This window comes from Cricetulus griseus, chromosome 8, assembly GCF_003668045.3.
Source record: "Cricetulus griseus strain 17A/GY chromosome 8, alternate assembly CriGri-PICRH-1.0, whole genome shotgun sequence".
NCBI classification, from domain to species: Eukaryota; Metazoa; Chordata; class Mammalia; order Rodentia; family Cricetidae; genus Cricetulus; species Cricetulus griseus.
This window is the reverse complement of record NC_048601.1, coordinates 64,837,822-64,860,147: the sequence shown is the minus strand read 5'-3', so window position 1 is coordinate 64,860,147 and position 22,326 is coordinate 64,837,822. Positions and strand designations below refer to the sequence as shown.

Here is a 22,326-nt window from a genome sequence, read left to right as displayed (position 1 = left end):
CTTTGGATATAAATTTAATTAGAGTCAAGAAGTATTGCAGCCCAGTCTGGTGTCTCATGTCTGTAATCCCAGTGTTATTGTTTTGTTTAAAAAGAAGAAAAGAGAAATTGCTGAGACAGACATATTGACTATAAGTTTATTATAAGGCGCGGTAGAATGGGGAGACTAAGAAGAGGAACAGGGTAATGGCTGACCACCATGGCCGGTCGCCATAGAGAGACAGAGCGGGAAATAGAGAGGCAGGAGACAGAGAGAGAGCGAGACAGGGGGAGAGAGAGAGAGCTTAAAGGGGCAGGGGCCTATCTTTTAAAGGGGTCCTCTGCACCTGCGTGCAGACTTCTTTCCCATGGAACCTTGGGCTGACCAGGGTATTGCCTGAGTGGATTCCACCAGGTAACAGGGGCAGGCCAGCATAATGCCTGAGCCTTTCATTCCCACCTCTACTTATTATTTTAAAAAGGTGGGGTGTTTAGACATGGCAGGTTAAGGAATAAGGGCGTCGAATTCTTAAGACTGCTTCCTGCTGACGTGGGGGGCGTTGACCATCTTTGGGGGACCCGAGAAGGTTGGGGTGCTGCCACGTCCTGGGGTAGCTGGTTGTTTCATTGTAGTCCAGGCTGTATGGAACTCCCTGGCGCCTCTTGGACCTGGCAAGATGTTGACAGAGCAGAAGACAAGGTTAAGTTTAGAAAAAATTTTTTTCTTAGGTCCTGTCATTTGAGGGGAAGATTGTAAGATGAGGGAGGGGTTCCCAAGGAGTCCCAAGATGAGTGAAGGGAATTTGGGACCAGGGAAAGGTTGAATATTACCTGGAGTGAATCTGACCTGTTTGGATCTGATTCGGCTCCCTGGAACTTACAAGAATCCTTAGAGTTTGTGGAAACATAAGTATTAGACACATTAGCAGCATATTCATGTTAGAAGCAACTTGGCTGAAAGTATTACCATTTTAAAATAGACAGATTTTTTTTTTGACAATGAAAAGCATCTTAATCTTGACTTTGTAGTTATGATCCTATAGTGGTATTGGTGAACTTTATTATGAACAGTAGCATGAGAAATAGAGAAGTCAGGAATATATTTTATCCTTTTTTAATGTCTCAACTCATTTTATCATCACTTAAGCCTTTATATCCTCAGGCCTTCGTAACTACATTCTCAGACCTTCATACATCTTAGACTTTCCTATCTTTACATAGATAAACCCTAAAATACCTGTTAGTGGAATCTGTTTTGCTTTAAGCCAGCAAGACTACCAGTCATCAAAAGCATCAGAGTTCTTGAGAAGGGTAAAATTTTACCTGAATCAATGGTTAAAGAATAACAGAGACTTGCCGTTGTCCTCTTGTCCAAGGTCTGGAATACTTTGTAGTAGTTGAGGTGAAGGGCAGGGTTGCTCAGTGACCAGCGTTGTCACTGACTCGAGATGAAGTTTCTTCAGTGCCCATCAGTCTTCTCGGAGGAAATGGGGTGGGGCCAGCAGCTGGCCTATCTCTCTGTTATAAAAAGCTTTTTAACAAAACATTTTAAATGCCATATTCTCTAGATCTCTGAGCATTTGAGGGCTGTCGTCTGTTTAGTATCTCAGTAGTTAAAAGTTTGCCTTTAGTTAGAGAAAAATCCCTTTTTGTAATAAAAGCTGTACCTTTGTAAACGGCTTATAGGATAGACTGAATGGTATAAATATTTTGTTAGTTTGAAATAGATCTTTATGATTTTAAACTTTTACTATCATTTAAAGATACATAAGTTAAATTTAAGTTGTATAGACTTGGCTTATATTTTAAGTAAAGATAGATTAGAACTTTATGACTTTAAATGTTTACCATCATTTAAAGATATATAGCAATTTAGAAATATGAGACTTAGTATAGTTTAATTTAAGTTGCATATAGAGCTAGATAAGTATAAAGTTAAATTAGAGGTACAGAGACAAGCAGGACTGGATAACAGTAAAGGGGGAGTCAGAATGTAATCTCTGATCCGTACATTGTAGCAAACAGAAAGGAGATTTAAAGGGACAGAGTAGATTTAAACAGAGGGCCCTGGAAAGGCATAGTATTTAGTAAACGAGCCATGAACAACAGAGCCAGTGAAAGAAGAAATCATAGACAAAAAAATAAAATAAAAAGCAAAAAGATCTGGCAGAAATGAAAAATCTGGCAGACAGATTTGCTGGATAGGCCGGTGGAGCTGGGCGTGCCTACAGGTAGGTCACATGACCAAAATGGCGGCAACCGTAAGCCGCTTTTGTCTGTTTACCTGCTTGTTGGATGAAACCAGAAAGGTTCCTCTATGCATTTCCCATGGGTGAGGCAGGTGGAAAACCGGCAAAAAGCTCCTCTATGGATGCACGTCTGCCCGTGGGAGTTGCCAGGGGCCTGGCCCTGAAGGGGACACAGCTGTCCCGAAACCGAAAGAGGACCCAGTGGTCTGAAGTGAAAAAAGCAAAAAAGCACCGCTCCTGGAGCGGGATCCCATGCCTGACCTTTAGGAAATGCACCCAACAAGTGAAAGAAGAAATAAAAAGCAAGATGTCAGGTGGCAGTGCTTGCCTGTGCAAGTCACTGAACTGAGTGGGCAGGCCTAAGCCAGGTCACGTGGTTATGACCAAGATGGCGGCCCCCAGGTTAGCACACGTGGTTGAGGTAGCGACCCCGTAAGCATATTCTCAGTTGCCAGAAAAGTTTCAAACCAGCAAACAAACAAAATGAAAACCAGCAAATAAACAAAACTCTCAGAGCGTCTCAAGCAGACATTGCCAACCAAGAAGAAACAGTCAGAGAAAGAACAAACAGAACAATGAGGGACATTCCCAGGTGAAAGAAAGTTCCCACTGGGAGGCAGAACTCCGCTCATTTACCTACTCGCTGCCAGTAACTGAAAGATCCCGTAAAAATGTATTTCCCGTGGGCAAGGCCAAAAAATGCACAGATTGCCCTGTCTGAGAGCACCCGGCCCAAAACGGAAAAATGGACCCAGAGTGAACAGCGCTGGGTCTGCCCCATGGAAGCGGTCTGGGTATCTTACCGGATTGCAGCGAATAGGCAGATCAGTGAGTTCCAGAAATACTTAGTTGGAAAAGCGGCAAGTTGAGTTCCGGCATCTCAGGCTGCTGCAGGCAGGAGGGAGTACCAGGAAAAGCGGAGATGGAAGTGGGTTATGAGTTCAGATTTTAGGATCTCCGAGATTTCCCGTGCTCCTGGCAGGAAAAGTTACAAAGAAAGAAAAACTATCCCACCAGTTAGCTTTGGGAGAGGGTCTACGGAGGGAGCCTAAACCAAGTCGGGTGCCAAAATGTTATTGTTTTCTTTAAAAAGAAGAAAAGAGAAATTGCTGAGACAGACATATTGACTATAAGTTTATTATAAGGCGTGGTAGAATGGGGAGACTAAGAAGAAGAACAGGGTAATGGCTGACCACCATGGCCGGTCGCCATAGAGAGACAGAGTGGGGAAACAGAGAGGCAGGAGACAGGAGACAGAGAGAGAGCGAGACAGGGGGAGAGAGAGAGAGAGACAGCGTAAAGGGGCAGGGGCCTATCTTTTAAAGGGGTCCTCTGCACCTGCGTGCAGACTTCTTTCCCATGGAACCTTGGGCTGACCAGGGTATTGCCTGAGTGGATTCCACCAGGTAACAGGGGCAGGCCAGCATAATGCCTGAGCCTTTCACCCAGTACTCAGAAAGCTGAGATAGAAGCATTACTGTGAGTTCAAAACCAGCTTTGGTAATATAGTGAGACTTTATCTCAAAAAAAAAATAGACAAAATTAGGGAGAAGAAATGTTGAGTCAGAGCTAAATTAATCACTTGAATATTAATAATCACTTGATTATGAAGAAGGGAGTTCATTTGTAGTCTGTAACAGTTTAAGTTGAAAACAGTAATGATCAATACGTTATTTGTGACTGCTTATTGTTCCTACATCTGTCAAGCGTTCTTTTATTTGAACATTTTTGTTCTTTCATCCTACCTAAGCTTTGTGTGTACAAGTTTTACATGTGTTTCTCAGAGCACTTTAATGAGGTATGCTTTGTGCACGATGAAGTGCACACCGCTCATACCGATCTGAGCAAATATTTGCACAGAGATTCATCTGTCTGGCGCCAAGATCAAAACCCAGGGCTTGCTTTCAGGACTCCAAAAGCTCCCTTGAGCTCTGTGCTGCATTTCATATTGATGGACACTTCCCCTTTAGGATGAAATTTCTCGGAAAGCACCGGCTACTCCTGCAGCAGCTAATACAGTCCTTTGAATTATTAAAGAATCTTCTACCTGAAGTAAAAGGAATTGATTAAGACGAGACCAGACCAACCCTAGAGGCATTTCGACTTGAGTTAGCATAATGCTCCAAGCGCCCAGGGGTGTCATGTATCTCCTGTCGACACGGTGGTGTGGAGGGCAGTTCAGACAAGCAGTGCTTTGCTCCCACTTCTCCCTACGACCCCTTCAATGTGTGCTCACATCTCCACTTTGTCCTGTTGTTGTGCTGCTCAGTCCTGAATTGGAAGAATTTCAAAGTCCAGTCTTCTGGGCATGCTTCCTGTTGTTGTCACAGATGAATAGTCAGGGCAAATGCTTTTCATTGTGACAAATATCCTCACTTCATAATAAGAGCACTGGAGACTCCAAGTAGGAAAGTGAGACAGTTTATTTTCTGACCTAGCAAAACCGGGCAGCAGCCTGGAATGGCAGGCTCACTGAATGAAACCCTAACACAAGCCCCTTCCTCCTTTTCCTGGATGGCTGGGGAATGAGGAGGATTTGATCGTACACACCATCGAGGTCTTGTCTTCCCTCTGACACTTGCACTTGTCTTATTCTGAATAAGAATCATGTGTGTGTTTATCTTCATCTCTACCTTTTGAGTTTATCGGGTGTATGACCTTGTCACAAGTCACATCAGCAGGTCATTAGGCAAGCTTGGCTATTAATAATTTTCTATTCCAAACTTCTAGCTTGGGATAGTCAGCTTAGCAGACTCTAGCAAGGCTCCTGTGTCACCTGATCATCTGTCTCAGGACTCAAGCTGACTGGAGGCACCTTTGAAAATGAACTGTCCTATAGTATTTCTTACATAATCACCTACAGTGTGAAATCAACAGTGGCAGAGCCTCAAAGAAAACGGAAGGCAGTGGGTAGGCTGCACGGTTCAAGCCCTGCTTCTGCGTTCACCTGCTGTGGCTGGGCAGATCATGGGCACCAAGGGTAGAAGGAAGTCTCCATTCCTACCTACCTCTGCTGTAGAAGACCCTAAGATTTGGGTTGCAAAATGGCTCAGCAGGTAAAGATACTTGCCTCCCTGAAAACCTGAATTCAATCTCTGGGACTCTCATAGGCATGCAATGGCACATGCCTGCCTACACACCACATTCTCTCACTCTCTCTCTCTCTCTCTTTCTCTTTCTCTCTCTCTCTCTCTGTCTGTCTGTCTGTCTGTCTGTCTCTCTGTCTCTTTCTCTCCCTCTCTCTGTCTCTCTCTCCCTCTCTCTCTGTCTCTCTCTCCCTCTCTGTCTCTCTCTCCCTCTCTCTCTGTCTCTCTTTCTCTCTCTCTCTGTCTCTCTCTGCCTCTCTGTCTCTCTGTCTCTCTCTCTGTCTGTCTGTCTCTCTGTCTGTCTGTCTCTCTGTCTCTGTCTCTGTCTCTGTCTCTCTCTCTCTCTCTCTCTCTCTCTCTCTCTCTCTCTCTCTCTCACACACACACACACACACACACACACACTAAGTAAAGACACTAGCTTTCTGGGATAGGAGGGGCTGCAAACCTTTGCTCAGGTTGCCTTGGCTGAAGAGGGCAAACAGTAATTCTGTCTCACCAGAATAGCTCTCCTCAGCCTGAAGAAGCCTGATTCTTGCTTTTGTGTTCAGCGTTTACACCACCATTCAACCTCCGTGTGAAAACTTTTAAAAACTGGACACAGCTACTCCTCAAACCAAGGTCCCATCACTATCTGTAGAGATGGCAGAATCACTACTCATATCCCTGGACAGTACTCTGCCTGTCACTCTCCCTGGGGCACAGAAAACCTTTCTCATTATATCCTTTACTTTTCTTGGAGCCATTACAAAGTGTCTGACAAAAATAACTGAAGGAAGGCAGGCTTGTTTTGGCTCACAGATTAAGGGTACAGCAGGAGTGTTAGACAGCTGGTCACATTACTACCACAGTCTTCAATCGTTGTCTCCTCACTAAGCAATATAAAGGTGTGAAGTCTGGGGTAGATGTCAAGTATATCCATATCAGACTAATATGTTGAAGGCAAGACAATGTAAACACTACATTCTATCTTCTCCCCTAGGTAATCCTGTATTCTGAAGGATTTGAATCCAGTAAAATACTAGCGAGAAAGATGACGCAGATGTACAAGCTCTGCAGTGAGCAGCTCTCCCAGCAGGATCACTATGACTTCGGCATGAGAGCCGTCAAGTCTGTACTGGTCATGGCTGGGTAAGAAACCCAAAGGGAGACAGCTCAGTCACTAAATTGCTGGCCATGACAACGTGAGTTCCATCCTCACAAGCCATGTAAGAAAAGCAAGCATGATGCTTCATGCTCGAAATCCCGAGTGCTGAGGAGGCAGAGACAAGCAAATACCTGGGGCTCACTAGGCAGCAGTGTTCTGGAATTGGTACACTTCGGGCCAGCGAGAAACCTTGCCTCAAAAAAAATAGTGGGTGGTTCCTGAGTAATGACACCCTAAATTGTCCTCTGGTCCCCAAGTACAGACACACACACACACACACACACACACACACACACACACACACACACACAGAGAGAGAGAGAGAGAGAGAGAGAGAGAGAGACAGAGACAGAGACAGAGACAGAGACAGAGATAGAGACAGAGAAGTAGGGTAGACAAGAGTGAAACTCTAACCATGTAATCAAATTTAAGTGGGTGACTCACAGAGGCTTTGAGAGCAATGTCTGATGGATGTTAAATGGCTAATAAACATGACCTGCTGCTGCTGTGAGAAATCCTCCTTTGTCACTCTTGTGACCCAGTGCTGAATCTTCGCTGTGAGTGCAACTGCGCTTTAACTAACTTCTGTTTCTCCAGAACTCCTCAAGTACATTGGCTTTTAGAGAACAAAGGCCATTACTGCCGCTGGAGAGATGAGTCAGTGTGGTTAAAGAACATTTGCTCTTCCAGAGAAGTGAGCTCCCAACAGCCATGTCAGATGGCGCACAATCTCCTGTAACCCCAGTTCTAGAGGATCCTATGCCCTCTTCTGACCACTGGGGACACTACACACCCATTCACACATACCCAAAATATGCTATATGCATACAATTAAAAATAAAATAAAATAAAATCTATCATTCAAAATGCCTCACTAACTGTCAGGCTGGCCAGTCCTCAAAGATTCGCAGTCTGATGTGTACATGCTGGAAGGTTGCCTAAAACTACCTCATGGGTTAAAAGGAGCTTGGTTGTTTATTCACAGTCCATGATTATCATAGGCTGTCTGTCTTCTCAGAGAAGGTTCAAGACTAAGGTGCTTCCTAGTTACCAGCAAAGGAGACTCTCAGTTCAGGCTCCAACTTTCCCCTTTATAACTACTTGAAGCTAGCAAGTCCTCAGTCCCTAACTTGCCCAGGGCCTAAGATAAAATCTATCCTCTTTCTAGCTCTTGCTCTTGGACCAGGGCTCATTGAACCCAGTTAAATGAATCCAGGCCCCCTGGCTCCTGGAGCTAGGCACAAATCCTGCTGCCACCTCCACTCTCTGTCCCTTATCTTAGCCTACCAGACTCAGTACATGTCCTGCTGGGTAACACATTCAGATCTTTTTGCACTCAGAAAACACAACTGCATCCCCACAGGTAAGACTGACGAATGTGCAGTCATCTATATGATATGGTGAGGGCAACAACAGGGCTCTGCCTGAAGTTTTCTGCAGAGACAGACAGACTAGCCTATAGTGGCTTTCTAGACTGGCCTGCTTGGAAGGGAGAATCAGAACACACAAGGGATTGGAGAGATGGCTCAGCAGTTAAAAGCATTTTGCTCTCCCAGAGGACCTGCTGGTTTTGATTCCCAAAACCCACACTGGGTAGCTCACTACTAAGTGTAACTCCAGCTCTAAGGGGATCTAACAACCCTTACACACACACACACACACACACACACACACACACACACACACACACACACACACACAATAAAAGAAATATTTTTTAAAGGAGCAGGCAAAAGAGAAAGGCAGGGCATTCTAGACAGAGGGAACAGAAAGTGACAGGGATGTGAGCCTTTGTGATACATTCACAGGGCTCTAAATCCAGACTGCACAAGAGTCTAGATTAATAGGGGAGGGTATTTGATAAAATGTCCCTGTCACTCCTCTAGGCTTTATAGTCAATGAAGGACTTGTTCCTGTGCCTTGACAGAGGCAAATCAATGCACATGGGAAGACAAGCCTCTAGCTGGAATCTCAGCGGAGTCCCTGACCCACAGATCTAGAACATTCCATTCTGTCTTACATTCTTTCAATGTCATCTTAATGACTCTCTTGGATTTAGATCTCTAAAAAGAGAGAACCCAGACCTAAGTGAAGACGTGGTCCTGATCAGAGCTCTGCGAGACTCCAACCTGCCGAAATTCTTAACAGACGATGCTATCCTGTTCAGGTAAGTTCCCAGGGTTCCTGAGGGTAAAGAGGAAGAATGCTTCTCTGGGGGTTTCCTGTCTCTTTAAAGCCAATACATTTCTCATCTCTTCTGGAGATACATGCATCTCTTTAAGAAACACAGCCACAGGTGATGGCACTGACCTGTGAGCCCACCACTTGGGAGGGACCAGGAGTTGAAAGCCAGCTTGGGCTACGTGAGACCTTATCTCAAAAAACCAAAAGTAAGGAAAAGGAAATAAGGCTGGAGGTGGTGGCACACTCCTTTAATCCCAGCACTCAGGAGGCAGAGGCTGGAAGATCTCTGTGAGTTTGAGGCCAGCCTGATCTGCAGAGTGAGTTCCAGGACAGCCAGGGCCGTTACACTACTCTAATCACCTTTTGTTTTTCAAACTATTAGTCACCAAATTTCATCATTTTACAAATTGTCAAATTCCTGACCTTAGAGAAATATCTAGTTTGAAAAATAAGTCAGGCTTGGAATTTAGCATGAATGCAAGTGCTTTAATAATTTCTTTTTAAATCAATTAATTTTATGTTTCTCCAAGTTATATGTGTACACACTTTAAAAAATAAAATAGCATCTAAATTAGTCTTATTTTTCTCAGTATCCACATATAGTCATAAGCATATATAATACTTTAGGGAAACATTGAAATGAAAATTTCAAGTCTATTGATAAATTCATCAGCTAGGTGTTTGGAACTGTGCTACCATACACTGTGGGCAATACAGAAATGAGTCCTATTGTTCATCCTGAAGGAAGTCCTGTTGTGCAGAAAAAACACCAGCCTGCCGAACAGGAAACGAGATCACACAAGAGTTCAGAAGAAGGATGGACCCTGGCACAGCCCGGGACACACCTGTAATGTGGGTGGTCAAAAGGCCATTCTGTTACTTACAACAAGTATGGGAAAGCAGAAAGGGCACATGGCTCCTAACTAATGTCATTTCTGTTTTGTCAGTGGGATCATCTCTGATCTTTTTCCTGGAGTCCAAATCCCAGAACACGACTATGGTATTTTGCAGTCAACAATTGTGGATGTCATGACTGGACAAAACCTTCAGCCTGAGTTATGTATGGTCAAAAAGGTGATACAGTTGTATGAAACTATGCTGGTGAGGCATGGCGTTATGTTAGTTGGACCGACAGGAGGTGGCAAAACCACAGTTTACCAAGTATTAGCAGAAACTTTAGGGAATCTGGAAAAACTCAACACAGGCAATTCTTTTTATCAGCCTGTAAAAACCTATGTTCTTAATCCGAAGTCGATCACAATGGGTGAGTTATATGGGGAAGTCAATAACATAACCTTGGAATGGAAGGATGGTTTGATGGCACTCAGTGTCCGAGCAGCTGTGAATGATACTTCAGAAGATCATAAATGGATAATCAGTGATGGACCAGTGGATGCTCTCTGGATTGAAAATATGAATACAGTGTTGGACGACAACAAGATGCTGTGCCTGGCTAACAGTGAACGGATTAAACTCACACCTCAAATCCACATGCTTTTTGAGGTAAATGCATGCCTTACTTGGAAGTGAAATACTCAATGAATTGACCACCACCTTCAAAAACAGTGGTGGTATTTTATTTACTTGCTGGTATTTCATTTACTTATTATCTTTTGTGATAGATTGACAACACCTGTCAGATGTTCCTATTTCTCTATAAAATAGAAATAGAATTCATTCTAGTTCCACTCAGTCTTTTTTTGGAGACAGATACGTATGTGGCTTACCTAATTTTAATTTCTAGGTAACAGTAATATTAGGCATTCTGTGAATAAATTATTCCACTGTGCCGAGAGTGGACACTATCTTCTCTGCCCCTTTGTGAGGGACTGTGAGAAGGATGAGAGTCAAACACAGCTACAAAAATTCACAGGAAATGCCAAATGTACCCCCTCCATCCATCAAATACTGAAGAATATCTGCCATATCCTGTACATGGCTAGAATGAGAAAAGTAAATAGAATGAAAGGGGGGAAGACCATTCCTGTTTTGTATGCAGGTGTGCTAGGGCACACCTATAATCCCAGCAGTTGGAAAGCAGGGGCAGGTAGATCTCTAATGAGTTTCAGACCAGACAGATCAGGACTATGTAGGTGGGGAGGCAGAGAGGATGACTGATAATGTGGTCTACCTTAAACCTAACTTCCCTCTTCCTTTTCAAATTGCATACTGCTCTTCCACTCTTTTTCTACACAATCCCTTTCTGTGTTAGCTTATACTTTAAAAACGTGACTCATAACTACTGAAGTTAAAAGGATATGGAAGAAACCTATTGGTTGTTTCCTGTTCAACTTTAGGTACAAGATCTCAAGGTGGCCTCCCCTGCAACCGTCAGCCGATGTGGAATGGTGTTCGTGGATCCGGATGAACTCAAGTGGATGCCTTATGTTAAAACATGGATGGACAGAATGTCTACAAAAGTAAGTGCAGCCAGATGTCCTCCCAAGTCTCCCTGTATGTGTTGGGGCTTGTACTTCCCAGCAGTACACAAATGGGAGTCACTCTGGTGGTATGTGTGATTAGAGGAATTCTAATTGGGAGTTTGTCTCTCTCCCGACAAATCCCTGGGTCCTTCAAGAATTTATACATACCCCATAAGCCCATTCTACTCTACCTCACCTACCATCTGCCTGTCACTCTGCCTCCTGCCCTCTCCACCCAGCCTCTCTGCAAACTGGTTCCTCTTAAGGACCAACACAAGGTGCTGCCTCAGTCTCAGAGTGGCCCCCTCTGCCTCCCCCCACCCCCCAAAAAAAGAACAAGCTGAGATAGTGAACAAGACTTTGCTGACAGCCTGGTGGGCGATCAAAGGAAATCACAAAACAGAATATTTAAATTCAGACAGTGGTTGGATGTTAGGGTTTGGGAGCCTTGAACACCTCTGAGAGCCAGAAGGAAAGAAAAACCTATTTACCTCCTGCCCTGATCATAGGTGCAGTACACATTGCCACCTCAGAGGTTCAAGGTGTAAGATACATTATTTCTGATGTCTTACAGTGACGTGATAAACTTGTTAAAATCAGTGAACCAATACCAATGCCTCGTTTTTAACTGGAGTACATGGCTTACAGCAGGGTTCACGCTGCACTGTACGGTGCATAGGGATTTTAAAGACATACATTCACATATTCACCGTTACAGTGCTTCACTTCCCTGGCCTGAAACTACTCTGTGCTCTGCCTAGTCCTGCTTCCATCTCTCAGCCTGGTATTCAGTGATCTTTTCCTGGCCCTGTGGCTCCACCTTTCCCAGAAGCCAGATGGTCGGAATCATAGTATACAACCTTTTGGAACCAACTTTTTTCTTTTAGCTTAGCCATGTGCATTTAAAGTACCACATGTCTTTCTTGGTTTGATATTTCATTTCTGTTTAGCACCGAGTGATAATAGTTCATCGTATGGGCATACCACACCTCATTTATTCACTTGCCTCCTAAAAGACATTTTGGATGCCTAGAGTTTGAGCAGTTATCAATAACATTGCTAAAGACACTAGTATCTACATTTTTCCTTGAAATCGTGATTAGTTTGGGTGAATACATACAAGTAGAATTTCTAGAGGAATTTCTAGACTAGATCCACATAGTTGGCTTTGTAAGAAATCTCCAGATTGTCCCTTATAGTGTCTGTGACATCTAGTATTCACACCAACATCAGAGGAGAGTTCCTGTTGTTCAAATACTTTTCATCCATTTGAATGTTTGGTGCTTTGGGTTTTATACAGCTCAGTGGGCAGGCACAACAGGCTCTTATTTCAATTTGCAGATACTTGTAGGGGAAGCTGTAGCCACGCCTTCTTAGGGGCTGGCTACAGGTGTGCCTGACCAGGCTTGTGAGGGCGTGGTCAGAGTGATGTAGTGTGACTGCGTTTGCGGTTTCGGTTTCTCTTTGGTACTTGCTGTACAGGCTGCTGACCCACCGGCTGGCTAGGTCACTCTGTAAGTAAGGCTTTTCCCTATTAAATACCCTTATATTTCTACCTGACTCCGTATTGGTAATTTCCCACTATAGATACTGAAGCATGCCTTTATGTGCTGGTTTCTGTCTAGATGTCATCTTTGCTAAAGTATGTATTAGGGAACAAACAGTCTTGCCCATTACTTAACTGGGATTGGCTGTCTTTTCTTGTTTATCAAGAGTAGGCCTATGCAACCCTATGAGGGGCAGAGGGAGAAATCTTTGTACATTTGTTTGTTTGTTTGGATTTTTTAATTCTTCTTTCACACAGTACATCCCAATTATAGTTTCCCCCATCTCCCCTGTCCCCCAGATTCACTCCTCTTCTGTTTCCCTTCATATAAGAGCAGCCTCCCAGGGATATCAACCCAAAATGGCACAAGTTACAATAAGACTAAATATAAACCTTCATATCAAGGCTGGATGAAGTAACCCAGTAGGGGAGGACAAGGGTCCAAAGAGCAGGCAAAAGAGTCAGAGACATCCCCACTCCCTTTGTTAGGAGTCCCACAAGAACACCAAAGCTACACAACCATAACATATATGCAGAGGACCTAGAACAGATTCATGCAAGCTCTGTGGTTGTCACTTCAGTCTCTGTGAGTCCCTAAGACCTGCTAGTTGATTCTGTGGGCTGTGTTCTCATGTCCTCAACCCCTCTGGCTTCTGCAATCCTTCCTCACCCTCTTCCTCAGGTTTCCCCAAGCACTGCCTAGTGTTTGGCTGTGGGTCTCTGCATCTGCTCCCATCAGTTGCTGAATAAAGCCTCTCTAATAACTATCAGGCTAGGTACTGATCTATGAGTATAGCAGAATAACACTAGGAATCATTTCATTGACTTTTGGCGGGGGGGGGGGGGGGGGGGGCAGGGGCAGGTCTCTGGGCTATCCAGACTTGGTTCCTGACCATCTAGGCAGAGTCAGGCATGGGCTCCCTCTGGTGGTATGAGCCTGAAGTTAAAACACTCATTGGTGGGCCACTCCCATAAGTTCTATGCCATTGCTCCAGCATATTTTGCAGCCAGAACAAATTGTAAGTCAAAGGTTTTGTGGCTGGGTTGGCATTCTAGACCAACTACTGGTAGCCTTTCCTGGTTAAAGAAGCTGGCTGGTTCTGGCTCCGTGCCCCCATTATTAGGAATCCTGACTAGGGTCACTCTTTTAGATTCCAGGAAGTTTCCACTGCACTAGGTTTTCACTTCACCTCCCCAAGTGCCCCCCATTTCCAGTTGTTTCCCCTGTTCTCTCTCCTTCCATCTCCCCCACAACACTCAATTCCTCCTGTTCCCATTCCCATGCACCCCCAGTCTACCCACAAAATCTATTCTATTTCTCCTTTCCAGAGAGATATGTGTTCCACTTTTTGTTACTTAGCCTTTCTGGGTCTATGGATTGTAGCATGATTGTCCTTTACTTAACAGCAAATGTCCACTTATAAGACAACTATGTTTGTCTTTCTGAGTCTAGGTTACCACACTCAGAGTGATTTTTTCTAGTTCCATCCATTTGTCAGCAAATTTCATGATGTCATTTTTTAATAGATGAGTAATATTCCACTGTGTGAATGTACCACTTTTTTTTTATCCATTCTTCAGTTGAGGGACATTTAGGTTGTTTCCAGGTTCTTACTATTGTAAATAAAGCTGCTATGAACATAGTTGAGCAAGTGTCCTTTTGGTAGGATGGAGTGTCCTTTGGGTATATGGTCAAGAGTGATATAGCTGGATCTTAAGGTATATTGATTCCCAGTTTTCTGAGTAACTGCTATATTGACTTGCATAGTGGCTGTACAAGTTGGCACACCCACCAGCAATGGAGGAGTGTTCCCCTTGCTCCACATCCTCTCCAGCATGAGCTGTCACTTGTGTTATTGATCTTAGCCATTCTGACAGGTGTAAGATGAAATCTCAAAGTAGTTTTGATTTGCATTTCCCTGGTGGCTGCCTGGACTTCTGGCATGACCTTTGGCTGAGCAGGGGGTCTTCACCCAAGTTTGGGACTAAGACACAGAGATGAAGAGGGGAGGGGCTATTGGGGATAGTGTCAGGGTTTGGTGGAAAGGTACCAAAAGAGTGGAGGAGGTCTGCAGGCGAATGGCCTACCTAGAGTTCTGGTGGCTGGTGTGGCCTCTGGTCCAGCAGTGAGTCTCTGCCTGAGTTTGCCTGCCTGTTCTGCCTGATGTGGCCTGAACTGAGTAAGGGATGTCTGCCTGCATTGGGGGCTGGGACTCAGCATTGGGAAGATGGAGGGGTGGCAGAGAATTGGGTCTGTGGGAACCAAACTGAGGGAATGGGAGAGTTCCAGGGGTGAGTTACCTGCCTATTCTGAATAGCCTGGCTGCACTTGAGCAGGGGATGTCCTTCTGAGTTGGGGGCAAGGACATGGCAACAGCGGTGGGGATTGGAGGAGGAGGGATGATGGAGAATTATTTCTTGAGAACCAAGGGAATGGGAGTGGTACTCGGGTAGTGGGCCTACCTGTTCTTCTGGCTGGCATGGTCCTCATTTGAGCAGGGGATGTCTGCCCTCCTTTGTCCATTTTTAAACAATTTTTTTTTAATTAGAAACGATCTTGTTTCACATGTCAATCCCAGTTCCCTCTCCCTCCTCTCCTCCCCTGCCCCCTGTTGTTGAATGTGTTTTTATATTGTCATCTTCCCATCCCTTCTTCCAGTGGGTACAGGTGGGGTCTCTTCCTCTCCTGGTTGGTACGGGTCCAAGGTTCTCTTCCAGTGGGTGCAAGCGGGTCCAATACTCTGATAGGTCTCAAGATGGGTGCAGGGAGGTCTGAGACACTCCCTCTCTCAATGGGTGGAGGCAGGACTACCACCACAATGTCAGCAGACTCTGGATGGCTTGATCATCCTGGGGCAAGTCAACCTTCCTGCAGTCTCCAGACCAGGAGATCCCAAAGAGGGCAAACGGAAGTCCCCTTTGTCCATTTTGATACAACTGGTTTTTTTTTGGCAAATGTTTTATCAAGTGACATCTTTTGGAGCTCTTTTCTTATAGGCTGTAGTTTTTTTTTTTTTTTTATTTTCCTAATAGTGCTGTGGTACTATTAAGAAATAGTACCTTTTCCTATTTCCTATTTCCTATTTCCTTTTTCAGACAATACAGTCTTTCAGTTTTTATCCTCCTAACACTGTCTTTCACAGAGATGATTTTTAAGATTTATTTCATTTTATGCATGTTAGTATTTTGCTTGCATGCATGTCTATATAGTATGTGCATGTCTTATTCCACAGAGGTCAAAGAGGTTGTCATATCCCCTAGAACTAGAGTTATGGGTGGCTATGAGCCACTGTGTAGGTTCTGGGAATGGATCCTAGGTCCTCTCCAAGATCAACTAGTGCTCTTAACCATGGAGCCTTCTCTCTAGCCCCCAGAAACTTTTCATTTTAATGAAGTCTAACATCAAATTTTTCACATATCGTTATAATGCTGTGTCTTAAAAACCCATTTTTCAAACCCAAAGCCATCTCAGTTTCTCTTACCTTCTACAAGTTTTATATTTTGTGTTTTATATTGAAGTCAATGACTCATTTTGAGTTTATCTTTGTAAAGGGTCTAAGGTCAGTATCTCTACTCATTTGGTTTTATGTTTTTCATCTTATTTTATTTTTTCATTTTGTGGATATTCCATTGTTTCAGTACCTATTGTTGAAAATAAGACTGTCAAAACAAAATTTTTTTTACAACTCCAAAGTAGTATAGGGACTATTAGGAAAGGACAAGGGGATGGGAGTTAGTTAAGTAGAAAGATACAACAGATACGTGTATAACAATGTCACCATCGACCTAGTAATATGTGAAATTAATCTGCATTAATAGCTATACTTTTAAAATTTCTCTTTAAGGAAATCATCTCTTGTGCAGTATAATACATTGTTGTTGTTGTTGTTGTTGTTGTTGTTGTTGTTATTATTATGTTTCTTTGAAACAGGATCTCATTGGCACAGACTGCCCTTAAACTTACTATGTAGCTGAGGATGGCCTTGAACATCTGATCATCCTACCTCTACCACCTCCCAAGTGCTGAGATTAGAGGTGTGAACTACAAAGTCTAGTTTTAACCATTGTCCTTTTGTTAAAGAAATGTTGGCTATAGTTTCACAGGTTTAGTCTGAACTCTGTAGTCTGTTCTGTTGGGTGTGTTGTTTGGAGACAGAATCTTATCATGTAGCTCCTATTGCCTTTAACCACAATTCTCTTGCTTCAGCCTACCAAATACTAGAATTACATGTTTGCACCACCACCCAGGCTATTGGATTTTATATTTATATCTACCCTACTCTATTGACTGTGTGTGTTGATACATATATATATATATTCAAATTAACTTTACTTTGCCCAAAACTTGAAGTAGGGAGGTGTCTTAGTTACTTTTATATTACTGTGAAGAAACACCATGATAGGCAGGCATGGCAGCTTCTATTTCTCAATCCACAAGCATAAGGCAGAAAGGGAGAGAGAGAGACAATGGGAATGGTGTGGGCTTCTGAAACCTCAAAGCCCACCCCAGTGACACCTCCTCCAACAAGGCCATACTCCTCCTGATCAGTTCCTCCAACTGGGAACCAAGTATGAAACGTAAGAGTCTATTGGGGGCAAGTCTCATTCAAATCACCACAGACAGCATCAATCCTCCCGACTTGCTGTTCTCTGGTATTTTGTTGCCTATTCTTGGACTCTTGTCTTTTCATACAAACCTTAGAATCAATTTGATAGTATCTAAAAATAACTGTCTGGAGCTTGGACACTGTAGAGTTAATTAGTAGATGATGTTTAATGGAGTTCACCTCTTTACATCTATGAGCACGGGATAGCTCACTATTTATTTAGGTCTTTAGTATTTTTTTCATCAGAATATCATCATTTTTCTCATACAGATCCATTGTGGAATATTATTTTAAAATATGTTACATTTGTTTATGCTGTGGAACATTTGTTTAATGATGCAAAGATCTGCTGCATTTGTTTAACTCTGTGAAGCTGTGTTTCTTTGCCTGTCTAAAACACCTGATTGGTCTAATAAAGATCTGAATGGCCAATAGCAAGGCAGGAGAAAGGATAGATGGGGCTGGCAGGCAGAGAGAATAAATGGGAGGAGAAATCTAGGAAGAGAAGATCAAGGTACGAGAAAAGAAAGGACAAGCCACCCAGCTAACACAGTAAGTCATGGAGTAAGAAGTAAAGAAAGGTATATAGAATAGTAGAAGCCCAGAGGCAAATGGTAGATGGGATAATTTAGGAAAAACTGGCTAGAAACAAGCCAAGCAAAGGCCAGGAATTAATAAGAAAGAATAAGCCTCTGTGTGTATTTATTTGGGAGCTGGGTGGTGGGTCCCCAAAAGAACAAAAGAGTAAAATTTAAAAACAAAACAAAAACAACAACAAAAAACTACAGAGATCTAGTACATGTTTTGGTTGATTTACAGTTATTGACTCTTGTTGTAATGCAATCATGTTATGTTTTAAACGTAAATTCTAATTGCTCATGCTGGAGTATAAGGAAGTAAATAACTGTCTTCCTTATCATGTATTAGCTAGCCTGTGACCTACAATGACCTAAAACTTTTCTGTGTAGTTGTTCTTAGTTCTAGTTGTAGTTTGCCAGTTGGGGAGATTTTATTCATAGATATCCTGCCGTCTTTGAATAAAGACTGTTTTACTTTTTCCTTTCTTTTTATTTAGGCTTCTGGGTTTTGGGTGTGTGTGTGTGTGTGTGTGTGTGTGTGTGTGTGTGTGTGTGTGTGGCCAGAAGGGGGCATCAGATGCCCTGCAGCTGGAGGTAAAGGCAGTTGTGAACCTTCTGACATGCTTGTCTTCCACATAAGTACTAAGTGCTCTTAAGCCCTGAGACATTTCTGCAGCCCCTGCTTCTCCAGTTCTAATCTGTGAATCTTCGCTTTCACTGTCCTGTCACATTAGCACTAACTTTTCCGTCTTTGGAAATTATCACTTCTGCCTTGTTGAGACATTGAAACGTTCCCTGCTGTGCTTATCCTTTTTATTGTTCTTAGATGTGATAGTCAGGAAACAATGCTGTGTGACATATGCACTGGTAAGTTAGGAGGTACTTATGAAGTGACACCTCTGGCCCCATTGTCAGACAAGAAGTGTAGTGCATCCTCCACTGCCTAGACTGTCCTACTGAGCCATGCATCCCTACTGAGCCATGAGTTTCTGCAGACTTTGTTTCTCATGCTGTGTGACACTAAAAGCCCTTTGTTCTAAAGGCTACTGAATACACTAGACACATGGATTTTTAAACACCCCCTCTCTAAATTTAATCAGGAGTGTAGGAGCCAGAGGGGTCAAGGGCACCACAAGAAAACTCACAGAATCAGCTAACCTGTGCTCATAGGGGGTCACAGAGACTGAACTGGCAACCAGGGAAACTTCATGGGACTGACCTATGCCCTCTGCATATATATTACAGTTGTGTGGCTTGGTCCTCTTTTGGGTTGCCTTGCCTGGCCTTAATACATGGAAAGGTGCTTCCTGCAACTTAGTATGTCATGTTTTGTTGATATTCATGGGAGACCTGCCCTTTCCTAAACAGAAATGGAGGAGGAAGGGATTGGGGGAGTGGAAACAAAGGCGGGTTGCCCCCGCCCGCGGGGCTCCAGTAATTTGTGGGTCCAAAGTGGACTAAGCCTGAAAATAATGGGTGGAAAAGAAGAGCGAGACCAAGCGATTTTTGTCAAGGTCTCCGTTTATTGATTATTGCAAGGGGTTTTTAAAAAGAAAGGAGGAAGCAGAGAAAAAGGAGGTGGGGGAGGAATGAATGTTAATTGCTCTCAGGCAGGTATCTGTAATCTCCTGTGTTTATCTCAAGCACTAAGGAAGTGGTGGAAGGAATAGGTGTTAGTTGCTTCTCAGGCCAGGTCCTGGAACCTGAGGGGTGGGATGCTAGACTAGCTGGAGGCTAGCTAGGCATGGGAGGTCGCCAAAGCTGGCTTCTACAGCGGGTGGGGGAAGGACTGGGAGGAGAGGAGGGAAGGGAAGGGAAACTGCAGCCAAGATGTAAACTAAATAAATAAATTTATTTTTTAAAAACATAAATAAAACAAAAAGAAATTTACTCAAACATTATGTTTCATTTTCAGCTGAATGAAGACACCCAAGAATATTTATTGAACCTTTTCAAACGTTATGTTGAGGAAGGGTTATGTTTTATAAACAAAAAGTGCAGCCAAGCTATCCCACAGGTGGACATCAGCAAAGTGACCACGCTCTGTTGCCTATTGGAGTCTTTGCTACTCAGTAAAGATGGAAGTATCTTGTCAATGGTATGAACTTTTGTTTTGTTTGAAAATCGTGTGTGTGTGTGTGTGTGTGTGTGTGTGTGTGTGTGTGTGTGTGTGTGTGTATTGAGCTAGGCATGATGGTACACATTTTACATTTAATCCCAGGAGGCAGAGGCAGGCAGATCTCTTTGAGTTCAAGAGTTCTAAGACAGCTGGAGCTGTTACACAGAGAAACCCCATCGTGTAAAACCAAAGAAATAAATAAGTAAATGAATAATACGTAATATACTTTGGAGGGATGGGAGAAATGGCTCATATATATAGAGACAAAATACTCATACACATAAAAAGATAAATAAAAGTGTGTGGTGTGTGTGTGTGTGTGTGTGTTGGCATGTGAATGCCATTGTGCACATGTGAAGATCAGAAAGTAACTTCGGGGATTGGTTCTCTTCCTGTCAAGGGTTCGGGAATCAAGCTCAGGTTGTAGTGCATACGTGCTTTTACGCACTGAGCCATCTCACCAGCCCTACATGAAGGCTTCTTCTTACTATAAAGCTACAAAAATACTACCGTTCTATGAGATTCTTTGTCAATAAACACTCTAAATTTTCTGAAATTTGAACTTTTTATTTTTTAACTTAATTTTCATGAGACTAATGACTGCATTAGATTCAAAATTAGAAGGGATACCAGAGAGCCTATAGTTTATTCCTCTACTTGACTTGTGGTCTACAAAGTATGCTCAGTCTGCTTAAAGGCATCATACAGCAATAAAGTAAGTTACAATGCACAGCTAAAGTCAACATCAGGGTGTGTTTCCTATTGGTGCCTGTCATTCACTTTTCATCATCTTCCTTCATGTAAATAAGGAATCGCAGCTTTGTAGAACCACTAAATAAAACACGTGTTGAACACAAAGACAAAATCCTAAGCTTTATAATTTAGGGTTTGTTTTCTCTCAGAAAGGAAGATATTTACACTGTTTCTTTTTGTACTTTCAGGAACAAATGAAGCTAAACACTTTATTGTGCCAGACTTTTGTGTTCTGCTATTTGTGGTCTTTGGGTGGAAACTTAACTGAAAATTACTGGGATTCTTTTGATACATTTATTCGAGCACAATTTGAGGATAATCCTGATGCCAGGGTAAGGACCAAATGGGGTGACATCATAACTTAAATCCTTAAAATTTAAGAGTAAAACTTCAAGACCTTATGTTTTATAAATAGAAGAGTAATACTCTAGAAAAAATGTAGTTATAAGCTTAAAGATTTGAATTAATAGAATATAATTTAATTTTAAATAAAAAGAAATGTGTGAGCAGGGAAAGCAAAAGCTTTAAGAGCTTTAGTCCTATTCTTTGTGAGGATTTTAAAAAGTTATTCTCTTTCAGCCACTGACAATATCTACCGAATTAAAAGTTAAAAACAAACAAGCAAGCAAATAAATACTTTGATGTGCTTTCAGAGGTATTTGATATTAATAAGGTAAATGGTTTGTAAGTCCCTAAGCTGCAAGTGGATGCTAAGTCCTAATTAACAGGTGTATTTTCACAGTTGGTCTGTATTGACTCTTTAACTACTTTTTATGCAACCCAACATTGAGCAAATGTGCTCACAGATAGATTTGCAAATATGGAAGGAAGATGCAAATGTACCTTGTATTATTGGACTGAAACTGAAAATACCACTACTCATACATTTTCAAAATATTAATGTATGGGTATAATTTGTGAAAATTGCCATGTACATACAGTTGTCCTTGGAGAAACTGATTCCAGCTCCTTGTCTGTTTTGTTTTATGTGGCTCTTCTTAGTGCCAAGTCTTCACTTGGACTTAGGAACCCTTCTACTATTTAGAGAAGAGAAGCAGATAACAGTAACAGGGATAGTGGTTTGAAAACAAGCCTGATACTAAAATGTAGTACAAAGCATTTTCTTTTTATAATTTTTTATTAATCAATCTATCAATTTTTTATTTAAATTCTTTAATTACTACTCATATTTACATATCCATCCCCCCAATTCCCTCACCCTCCCATCCTCCCATGTTTCCCCTAACGCCCCAACCCACCCAACTCCTCCCTAGGGATAGTGAGGCCCTCCACCAGGGACCTTCAAGGTCTGTCATATCGCTTGGGGCAGGGCCTAGGCCCTCCTTGCTGTATCTGGGCTACAATAGTATCCATCCATAGGGAATGGGCTCCCAAAGTCCATTGTGCTCTAGGGACAAAGACTGGCTCCACTGTTAGAGGTCCCATAGACTGTCTTGGCCTCCTAGCTGACACCCACATTCAGAGGGCTTGGTTCCGTCCAATGTTGTTTCCCAGCTTTATGACAGGGGTCTCCATGCTATCAGTAGGTCAGGAACACTGTTTCTGCAGGTTTCTCCAGCCCCGTCTTGACTCCTTTGCTCATCCCTCTTCCCTCTCCACAACTGGATTCCGGTAGTATGGTTCAGTGCTTAGCTG

The 22,326-nt window shown here is 42.8% G+C and overlaps 1 protein-coding gene across 1 annotated transcript in view; it reads left to right on the top strand.

The window, feature by feature from the left end:
• Positions 1-22,326, top strand: part of Dnah6 (dynein axonemal heavy chain 6) — a 192,975-nt gene that overhangs the window by 80,188 nt on the left and 90,461 nt on the right. The window contains exons 32-37 of the mRNA XM_027429458.2: positions 6,296-6,444; positions 8,520-8,627; positions 9,592-10,147; positions 10,942-11,064; positions 19,714-19,896; positions 20,859-21,002. Coding sequence (XP_027285259.1) covers positions 6,296-6,444; positions 8,520-8,627; positions 9,592-10,147; positions 10,942-11,064; positions 19,714-19,896; positions 20,859-21,002 — 1,263 coding nt within the window. The remainder of the gene's footprint in view (positions 1-6,295; positions 6,445-8,519; positions 8,628-9,591; positions 10,148-10,941; positions 11,065-19,713; positions 19,897-20,858; positions 21,003-22,326) is intronic.